The 10,949-nt window shown below is 43.4% G+C and overlaps 1 protein-coding gene across 5 annotated transcripts in view; it reads left to right on the top strand.

Moving 5' to 3' along the window:
- The window catches only part of MIER1 (MIER1 transcriptional regulator), a 42,813-nt gene that overhangs the window by 768 nt on the left and 31,096 nt on the right, over positions 1 to 10,949 (top strand). Inside the window, exons 2-3 of one of the 5 annotated variants that reach the window (XM_075097331.1) lie at positions 8 to 57; positions 148 to 355. Coding sequence is in view for 3 of the 5 variants with exons in the window: in XM_075097333.1 (XP_074953434.1) it covers positions 694 to 702 (9 nt within the window). In the remaining 2 variants the exon portion in view is untranslated. Of the gene's footprint in view, positions 1 to 7; positions 356 to 541; positions 703 to 6,552; positions 6,573 to 10,949 lie in introns of those variants that run through there. The other 4 variants (XM_075097330.1, XM_075097333.1, XM_075097329.1 and 1 more) reach the window with 4 other exon arrangements.

Raw genomic sequence — 10,949 nt, 5'->3', positions numbered from 1 at the left:
CTTGCAGGACTGTGCCTGTCCTCGTACCAGCCCTAGGACAGAACCGAACCTGGGCAGGTGAGACGGCGGGGGAAGCTTTAGGGAAAAGAGGCACAATTGGAACTGGATGTCTGTTTCGTTTGGGGTTTTTTTTTCCCCTTTACGTAGGACCAGCCTAGCGTTGCTGCCATTACCCCACCCAAGAGCGTCGCACACAGCAGGAGCCCGAGGCACGGGTCAAGAGCTGCTTCCTGAGGACCTCACCTCGCCGGTGAGACAGCTTCCACGGCCGGGCGGCTACCGGGTCGGCAGCCAGCGGCACCAAGGCCGATTTGTGGCGCGGGTTATCTGGTTTTAAAGCCGATGGTGCCGAGGGGTAAGTGGCCGGGGTGGGGAGCGGAGCGGGGAGAGGCCGTCCCGCCGCCTCACGGCTGACAGGGCGGGGGAGGGGCCTGCGCCCTGAGTGACAGGTGGGGGGCGCCCGGCAGGCTTCCCGCGCGGAGCGGGGTGTGGGGGGAGCTGTGCGCGGTGACGTAGTGCGTGGCGTGCTCACTCCCTCCGCCCGCCCCCTCCCGCCGCTCCCCGGCCCCCGCCGCCGCCGCGCAGACCGTGACCCGCCGGCGCTGCTTCCTCCGCCGCGGCGGCGATGTGACCCCTCCCCGGCTCTCCCCCCGCCCCGCCGCCGCCGCCCGCCGGCCCGCCCGCGCAGCGAACATGGCGGAGGTGAGACCGCGGCGGCGAGGCGGGGGCCTGCCCGGGAACTTGTTGCGCGGGGCCGCGGCCGGGCGGAGCGTCCCGCAAGTTAGTTGTGGGGTCGGGGAGGCCGCGCTGGGCACCGGGGCGCTGCCCCGCGCCTGTAACCCTGGCGCCGCTGCGCTATCCCCTCCGGGGCCTGCTGCCCCGGGACGGGGAGCCTCGCCCCGGGGGGCCGGGGCGCGGGAGGGAGGGACCCGAGCGCGGGCCGGGCGGGCGGGCCCGGGACATAGAAACGGCGCCTGCCGCCCAAGGGTGGCACCGGGAGTTGGTCGCCGCCGGGCAGTGGTCTGTGCCTCGTCCGTGGACCGGGGAGCCAAGGCTCTGCCGGCAGCAGCCCTCTCGGGGGGCGATGCTAGATAGGAGCCCTCGGCTCAGCGGGGGACGGGGCCCTGCTCCTGAGCGGCGAGGGAGGGGGCGAGGGCAGTGGAGCAGGGCCTGTGTGTTCCTTGGGACAGGGTTCATCTCTAGGGGGGTGGGAAGTGGGGTAGCCTTACCTGCTGTGGCATGGGGGAGTGTAATCCCTTCGGGGTGGAGAGGGATGCGCTTCTTGCCAGCCCCTACTGTCTGTGTCTGTCCCAACGTGAAAGAATCGCTTCTCCCGGGCTTTGATCGGACCACCATTGCTCGAGAATAAAACATATATTTCTTTTCTTTAAATACCTTTTTGTAGTCGTTGAGACAAAGGGAAATTGCCTTTATAAATAGAAGGGCAGCCCTTCCAGTTTCTTCAGAGGAGGCCTTCCTCCTGAAAAAGGGAGAAAGACTATTGAGGGGAGTTGCAGGAAATGGGAAAAGGCTTATTGACCTCTCTTCTGTGGGAGGCAGAGAGATATATGGGTTTGGTTATTGAGGTGTGGATTTGACCATCCACCATAGGATCTGGAAGAACAGCTCTTTTGCTTCTTAGGAGGCAAGTTAGGACAGGTGAATAAATATTTCATTAAGTTTTCTTCAAATTATCCTAAGATTCCAATCTTAAGGTAATTTGCTTCTTGAACAGTGTTGACAAATGAATTGGAAATACTTATTTTAAAGTTATGCTGTTAAAAAAATTTTCTTTTGTGGGTCAGGCATTTCTTCCAGCCAGACTAGGGGGGGTGGAGGTATCAGGATTAGAGTATTTTACAGATGAGGTTTCTTCCCTTTTTCCCTTGAAATTCCTGAATATGTGTGAATTTTTATTTAAATGTATTTTATCTTTCTTTCCCAAATGAAAACTCTAGAAGCATTCTTCCTGTTAGTGGTACAAAATGTGCTAATCTAATCTTAGAATTTAAAAGAATCTGCCTGTCTGCTTTTTTTCCCCTGTATCTTGAGGGGCAGAGAATCACAGGTCTGATCTCTGAGTAATTTCTTGGCTGAAAATATGTCGCTATTAAACTCCTGTCATCTCTAAAGTTGGAGACACATATCTAGGCATCACAGTATTCAGGATCTTTGTCTCAAGTTTCATCAATTGCTTGTAAGTTTTGTTAATTAAACACAGCATTATTGTGAAACAGTCACACTAGCTGAAGTTCGCCATGTTGCTAAAGAGCCACAGGCAGTACGCTGAATTACTTCCTATTCTGTATTGTCACGTACTTACACTGACATTACAACAGTGATAGCACTGAGGGATGTAGGGGATTCATGCTGCAGAGAGCAATAAAGTCAGTGGGGTATGGAGGTCAGGCAGGTTTTGTTTTTCGCTTTACAGACGTTGTTCCAATGGATAAGGCTTTTATTACTAATATATACTAGTATATACTAATATACTTGATATTTTACTAAGAAAGGAAGAGGGTTTTTGTTTTTTCCCCTCAGCATTTTGCTATTTTGAAAAAAGCTAAGATGAATTCTTTGTCCTATTTAGGTTCTTTATTTCAGGTTAAGGGGTAGGAGCAGCATAAAGGGGCTGTGAAAGCTTTGATCCACCTGTGGGATGAGTTCAGTAGCACAGGGGTGACAGCAGTGTAGGTTTGGCCGACATTCGTTCACAGCCATTGAATTGTGCAGACAACTGTTTGCATGGCCGCACTGTGTTCTGGATCAGGAAACAAAGAGAATTTAAAAATATAATGTTTTATTTCAGTGATTTAAGCTGGGAGCAATGTCCTGAGTATGGTTCCTAGCACAATTTAGGAAATACATAGGTGATAGGGTGGGTAGTCTCCTTAGCACAACATTGCCACTGGAGCTCTGGTATCAACCATCTGCCTAGAGGAATCGAAGATGACTGCTGCTATGTGCTGGTGTGTTAGGTATGCTGGAGGAGGGGTGTGTTAGGAAAGTAATGTGCTGCATAATACTATGTTGAGAGAGATCGAGGGAAGACTGATAATTGAGGAAGCGCTAGGACTTGCCTGTTGCAGCAGACAAGGGGCCTAGGACCAGCCTGCGTTTGAAAATGTGGGTGGAAAGTAGGGCTGCTGTTGGGCCTCTTGCCCTCTTCCCCATACCTTCCCGGTGGAAAATGCTGACTCTTATGAAAGAACGTACAGGAACTCGTCCTTCTGTCAGGAAAGATCCTAAAATGTTGCGTTCTAGAGAATGAGCCAGCCTTTAATACTAGAGATATAAACCTCAAAAAATAAACAATATAAATATGAAACTTTAACTTGACAGGAAAGCGCTTCAGACAGGGGCTCTGAGCCTGGTTAGTAAGTAAATGAGTCTAGAAAGTGAAACTAAATTAACAAAAAATGCTGTTTCACTTTTGTAGAAGCTTACCAGTTTGAACACAGAACAGACAAAAGAAAATGGATTTCGAATATCTATTAAACTGGGTTTAGATTTGGGACTAATAACTTATGTCAGGGTTTCATTTTACTTTGAAGCATGCTCATGTAATTGGTTTGAGTCCTAATATTCCAGCACGTTAGAAGACTGTTCTAGTCATAAATCAGAAGGAAAACATCTAAAATTTAAGATGAGCTCAAGCTTTGTGAATATTACCATATCATGCATTAAGCTGTTTATTTAGTCTTTGTGGAGTGAATGCTGATACATATTTTTTCCAAATACAGGTATTTTAATGTCTATTGAAAATATTTTTTTGACTGAAAAGCTTGATTAGTAGTTCAAAGATAATGGTTTTTGTTTATTCAGCCATTTTAATGTTTGACTAAAATGTGAGAATGAGATCATCTGATTTCAAAAACTTGAAGAGGTGGGGTCAGACTTTTGTGTTGAAAAGACAGGCAGCTGAATACCTACTGTAATCTCCAGAAGTGCCGAATTCCTGCTGTTACTTTATTTTGTTCCATGATAGGATGCACCAGTCAGATAGCATCCTGGCAAGTGCCTGTAGCAAAACAGGCAAAACTAATGGGAAAATGATGAGGGCTTGTGTTGGTTGGGGGAGAGTTTTTTTGGGGAGGTTTTTATTTGCCTTTGTTTGTTTGGTTTTGGGTTTTTTACTAACTTGCTGAAGAATAAGAGAATTACCAGGGATGCTGTGTGGTCATGTTTGGTCAGAGGTGGGGTGGGAGAGTTAGCAACATAGTATCCCTGATTTTGATTGGCATAGCTTGGTTGAAATTTCAGACTGATTTTAATTATGGGTTGAGGGGGCATGGATAATAGCTGAGGTGGTCTAACAGCTCCTAGCTGCCTGAAAGGGGAGATCCTGCTCCTGCTTTTGCACAGATGCTCCCTGAAGTTCTACTGTCAGTTGATTTGGCTCACTAGCTTAGAAGGAAGTGAAAAGCTCCCTGCGGGGTAACCAGTTGTGTCAGCTAATGGAAGGATGCAACAGAGACTAGAGCTTGTATGAGGGTGGCATGGGGCAGCAGAACCAGTCATGGGGATCTGCGCTGGGATGATGTATTTCTCCTTCCAAAAACGTCAAGCTATGAGATTGACTCAGCTTCTCCTCACACAGTATCCTTGTTCTGCACAGCTCTGACCACTTACTGTTGGTGAAAAATATGGTCCTGTTTCTCCTAACTCTTGAGCAGGCAGTTGACCACCTTCATGCCAGCTCCTAGTGTTTGTTGCCCCTCAGTGAGGTTATTCAGCTTTCTGACCTGCTGGAATAAGAACTTAAGTTTTTCCTTCTGCAGACTGAATTTCTGTGGGGTTAAAAATTTGAATTGGCATTCCTAAGGTGGCAGGCAAGTATGGGAAGAAGCAGGAGCATGCGTGTCTTAGAGAGGAGCAGGACCACTTCTTTTCTGGTATCATTGGATGGTTAAACTGACTCAGCCTGATTTTTTTTTTTTTAGTTCACTTTAACGTTGTTTGGATTTCTGAAAGTTTAGTTGCTTTTGACCAGAAAATCAGTTTAAAGCAGTGCCACACAATGTTAATAAGTCATCTTTAAATTCATAATGTCTGCTGAAATTTTGCTTTTTTTTCCTGAATTTTATGCTTGTTTTCAGTTGAAGAGTTTTAAAATATGTAAGTTTAACTGAATTCTTGATTTCATATGCAGCTTGAAACAACTTCAGGGCATAATGATTAAGAAATATGTGAATCCAATAAGCATTCATAATAACCTTTTTTACATTCTTAATCTTTGTATTTTCATTAAGCTATGCTATTACTTTAGAAGAATATGCATAAATGTGTAATAGCCTCCCCTGTAGGAAGCAGTAGTAAAGTTAACATGTCACTAAAGTGTTTGCAAATTGAGATGTTTTAACAGTCAGGGAGGACAAAGCTTTTGAGTAATGCCTGGATACAAAATAAGGTCAAAATAGATTAAATCAAGTTTCCTGCTGACTGATCTAAATCATGATTAAAATAGGTGATTCACATCAGTCCATCCTGTTGAGCGCTATTTATTTCTCATTTGATCTGAGCTTTAACTAGTCATGATATTTTTTTTTTGTTTCGTTTTGGAGCAGTTATTGTAAAATACTTCAGAGAGGTATCTGTGAACCTAATGTTAGATGTGGGAATTCAGTTTTCTCACTTCCTTAGTGAGAATATAAACTCCGAAGTGGTTGGTTACAGTCACTGATTGTATTCCCTCAGTTTTTCTGACAAGCTATTGAAGGGAAAACAATAGCATTTAGCATTCTGCATTTCTAATCTTGGAAAAGAGGGGGGGTGTTCTGTCGTAAAAGAAGAGTTTTGTGGACTTCTTTGTGTGTGATAGAATATTAATGTTTGGGCTTACTGCTTGGGACTTAAGAGTTCTTTCTAATACAACGGAGGGATTTTAGGTAGCCAGTGGAATTGTTGAAAATTTGTTTCTTTTTCAGCTTTTTTCCTGGCCAGAAGCCTCAGTCTTTATTAATGTTTCACTGCTAATACATTCATGTCACAAATTGTGTTCTTGTGATGCTTGGCTTGTGAATGTATCAGATAATCTGAAATCCTACAGTATGATATGATCACTCCATAGGTTTCCAGTTTTTCGTAGTAAGAAATTTCAGGATATTACAGTGAGTTGAGGCTGATGCTGTACTTTGTAATGGAAGTAAACAAAGAGTTAGAAAATGTCCAGTTGAAAGTGTGTGCTTCAGGTAAGACAGAAGGTATTCTGAATAACTGTTGTGGTCGTGCTTTGTAATGCTCCTTGAAAATGGAAGTTGTCTTAGTGAAGGTCTAGTAAGCATAATGTTTGGTCAACAAAGGCATTCCCCTTTGGTTGCAGCTTCCTCCATCTCACAGTCTTTCTCAGTTAGCCTTATAGTATCAGCACTCATCTGGTTTTTCTGATGACTTGGTCCTTTAGGTAAATCGCTGCACGTTAGTTCTTGAGCTGTGATGACTACCCTGGGATACAATTGGTGGTTCCTGGTTCCAGTCATCTACTCTGCTTGAAGGAGAATGAGAATCAATTCCACTTTACTGTGAATGTGCTGTTAGTATGTGAGTTCAGCAGATGATTCAGCAACAGCATGGTAATGAGCCATTGGACAGAAGCTGCTTTTACCACCCTAAAGTGTGCTATCTTTTCTTTTGACTTAGAGCCCTGAAAAATTGTAGCCACATCTGTTCTTTGCTCCTTGCAGAGGCTGGCGCTTACCTTGGGTGTGAGTGTTAAGACTGGTTTAGTCCCTCTAGTTCAGAGATCTACGGGGCAATCAGAAACTGCCCTGACATTCTTATGTCGTATTTGTCTCTCTGTCCTGCCATGTTGTTCCCCTGGACTTTCAAGGTGCTGTTTCCTCTTGCTGGAGGCTACTCCTTCTACAGCAAGTGTGCCAGAAAGGAAAGCAGGACAGTGTCACTCTATGGAAGCATGTATGTTCGTACAGATTCACTTTGGGTGCACCTTCACTTTCTTGTTCCTGCTGTGGTGTGATAACCTCTGACAGAAGTGTGGAGCAGATAGCAGGCTGGAGAAAGTTAAATCAAAATCACCCCAGGGAGAGTCTTCACCCGACATCCTTCAGCCTTCTCTGTTCCCCTGAATTACTGCTGGTTTTTTTTTTTAAGTAGCAGCTGCTACTTTTGTTAGGGGTGCAGTTGAAATACCTTTCTGTTTAAGAATTTTCACTAGTATTTACAATATTGAAGATGTCCCGAGATGATACAGTGACTTCACTGGCAAAACTGATTTTAGAAGGCTACTAAAGAAAGGCTGCAGTCTGCTTGCCCTCAGGTGTGCCACTGTAGATTTAAGGAGCCATGCTGCAAACCAAATATTTGAAAGATCCACATTAACAATCCCTGTAAAATAGTGTGTATCATCTGCTCCCCTTTTCCAGTCTTTGCCTGGTGAAGAGATTTCAGTGGATCAGCAAACCCAACCTGTGGTTCTTGCCTGTTAAGCACTCCGATCAGGCAGTTTCTGTAGAAAAACTGGTGCTGAATTTCTTTAGTTCTTTATTTTTTTAATGTAGTAATAAACAGAATGAAATCTTACCCAATATTTTTCACAGAAGAAGCAGGTGGGTAGAGGGAAGTGAGCAAGTAAGTAGCTTTTCAGGGCTACCTGCAAAATCTCAAAACTCAGGGTTATGAGATAATTTGGTGGAAGGGTCCTCAGGAGGTCTCTGCTCCAACCTTCTGCTCACAGTAGGATCTGCTCTGAGGTCTGACTAGCTTGCTCACGGCTGTCTCCAAGTCTGGTCATGAACACCTCTGAGGAAAGAGACTGGGCAACCTGTTCTAATGCTTGGCTGCCCTCATGGAGGAAAAAGTTGACTTTATAAACTCTTAAGTGGAATGAAGGCTAGGAAGGGAATCTAAGGTGGTAGTTTCAAGGCTTAGATGGACACATTTGAGATCTGTGAGTTGAAATATTGCACTTGATCTTTGTGTTCTGGAAATACAAGAATTTTGTCATTTAGCAACCAAATTTTTTTAAAAAATCCATATATATAAAAGCTTCAATTTCATGTGCAGAAGGGCTTGGATGTCACTGCAGTTTTGGCTGTAGAAGTGTGCACATGTAAAACCATTAAATGAGGGTTGGTTGGTTTGGTCCCCTGTCCTGCCCCTGTCCATGTTGCTTTTTAGTTCCCAATGTAAAAATGAGGCAAACTATTCTCTGACACTTGGGTTATTTTGATGTACAACCCAGGGAGAGAGGGACAGGCTGGACAAGCCTTCCACTGAAATACCTATTTATGAAAAGGGACACTTACCCTCTTGAGTAAAGGATGTTCACCATTTTAACTAGTCATTTTCTCCAGGCCATCATTTATTTAGCTTAGCTCACTGGAGAGTTTATTAAATGGCTGCCACAGTCAGTTCTTTAGGCTTCAGCAGTTTGGGCGTGGGTCTTATAAAATTTTTTAGCAGATGAGCTCCTGTTCTCAAATAATTTGAACTTCAGGGTGTACAAAGTTCATTTCTAAACCTTGTGTATTCAGAACTTCAGTTATCATGCAGTCTTTGAATTTTATTGATGCAACTGTATATCTGCATTTTGGGAATAAATGTGAGTTATGAAGAGAGTATGTATTGCTACTTGCATATTAGTAATTTACTTTTAATTAGTCTGCTTAGTGAAATGTAGCTTTAGTATACGCATACGTGGCTTCAGCAGTGCTTGTGAGGTAATTAAGTGTATTTTGTACCCGGTGCTTGTGCTTCATTCTTTTGTTATAAAATAGGTAACACTGCTGCATTTTTTTGGCAGTTTAATATTAAAGTTTTCTGTGCCCCCAGTGTTGCTGAAGCAAGCCACTGCAACCCAGAAGTTAACTTTGATATTTTCCTGTAGCAGAGCTCAAAAGGCCTGAGCATCTACTTGATAAATTTGTCAGGTTTATTGCTATCAATATAGACAAAATTTAATTTTAGTTTTTAACTGGTTTATGTAACACTTAAGAGCTGTTAAAGATAACTGAGTAAATTTGAACAGGATGTATATTTGTCATTGTCTTGTAGAGACTGCAGGTACTGCTAATTTTAAGATATTTCGTTGTTAATCGATTATATTAAACAGCGTGAAAGATGTTAGCAATTACAACAGTAGTCTTGTAGGTAAAAGTGAAACTATGTAGTGTCCTGGCAGTTCCGCTCAGGTGTTTCTTTGCAGGCTGTAGAAGTGTAAAGAGAGAAAACTCAGTGTGTTGCTTTCACATTTTGGAGTATCCCATTCTTGTCCAAGCAGCTATGAAGCATTGGAATAAGCCATGGAAATCTCCTGCCAGCCTGCAGAAATGGGCATTGCCTGGAAGCATACCTCCGCTTCTGAAGTAGCAGGTTCAAAAACAACCTGTCCCAAACTGATGTCACCAGAAGGCTGTTTGCATTAAGTAAACCTGTCATGATGCCAATTCAGTTTTATTATTTAATTTCCATCACAAATTATAGTAATACAAACATCACAAAGTCCAGTGAGTTTTTGTTGCCAGAGAAATGCTGTAGATATGGGTATTTTTCTGTGTCTGATAAGTCTGTAAGGTTCATTACTTGACAGTCCAAAGGTGTCGGAAAGAGACTGGCCAACTTCAGTTCCATTTATTCCCGTATCTATACACTGGAGAATGTATTTGATATGATCTTTTGGCTTAGTCGTTGCTGCAAGTGTCACTAACTTTCTGAAAACACCCACTCTGCGTGTCTTTCCTGAGACTCCTAAAAATACACATGGAATAAAAACAGTGACAGATTCTTTTAGTGCCACCCAATCCTGATGTTTTGTTGCTCAATGTCTTTACTTTTTCTCTTTACCATAAGGTTTGTATTTTTCATATCTCAGAACTGGCATTTCCTTCAAGTTGCTCATCTGGAGCATTAACAAATGTGCTCCACAGTGTATCCATATAGCCAGACTGCCATGGTTGCTTGAGTTTTTCCTAGCTGTCCATGAATTAGGAGTTCATGAATAATTTTTCATTATTTTGAACCCACAACAAATGTTCACTGTAGGCTTTTCTGATGGTGTTATGCATAGAACCATTTGAGTGTGTCAACCAGATATTTAGATATTATAAGTATCCCATAGGTTTTTTGTGCTGGGCCTTGGATACCATTATCTTCTTATAGGTAGTAGCTCTGTTCCTATGAGTGCCCTTGAAGCAAAAAAAGTGCTTTATGCTTCTCTGAATTGCTGCAGCAGAAAATGAAGAGCCACTGAAGAACAGGGCTGTCCTTTTTCACAGGAATTGCTGTTGTATTGACATACCATATCTTAGGACTTAAGATCTGATGATACCGAGGTAGCCATATGATCTTTAACTGCTGCCAGGAAATTTTCATAAGCAAATGCCCTGAAAGCTGTCTGTTCTACCCTGGCCAGAGTTATGATCACTTGGAGGCAAGGAAATAGGACTGAATGGACAAGAATTGCAATAATTGTCTTGAAACAACTCATTAATCGTAGGATGTTTTTTCACCTTGTGTGTGATGCTAACAGTGTCACTGAAAGGGTTGCTCCTGATCTCCTGCCACACACCCTTCTCTGTGTGTCTGGCTTCAAACTCTTGCTTTAGATTGTTTGCAACATGTCTGGCAATTGCAAAGGCCCAATATGAAGTACTTTGGCTCACTGATAGGATGGAAAACTAGCATTAGTTTTCTTTGAGATTGGTTTCCTGGACCAGCTTCCCAATTGCTGAACCTGGCACATGGAGTGGTGAGAAGAGGCCAGACTATTACTTTTGGCAGCAGCTGGCCATTTATATAGATGAGATGTAATGTGACACTGCATCTAGCTAGAAATAGAAGGCAGAAAATGATTGGCAGAGCATCACTTAGACTAGAAACATATGAAATGCAACAATGATAATTCACAAACTGGGACAGACTAGGTAGATACAATAGGCAAAGCTTAGAAGGAGGAATTGAGACCCAGAGGCTGTTCTCCTGAAAGCTGCATA

This window comes from Phalacrocorax aristotelis, chromosome 6 (assembly GCF_949628215.1).
Source record: "Phalacrocorax aristotelis chromosome 6, bGulAri2.1, whole genome shotgun sequence".
NCBI classification, from domain to species: domain Eukaryota; kingdom Metazoa; phylum Chordata; class Aves; order Suliformes; family Phalacrocoracidae; genus Phalacrocorax; species Phalacrocorax aristotelis.
This window is presented reverse-complemented; position numbering and strand designations above follow the sequence as displayed.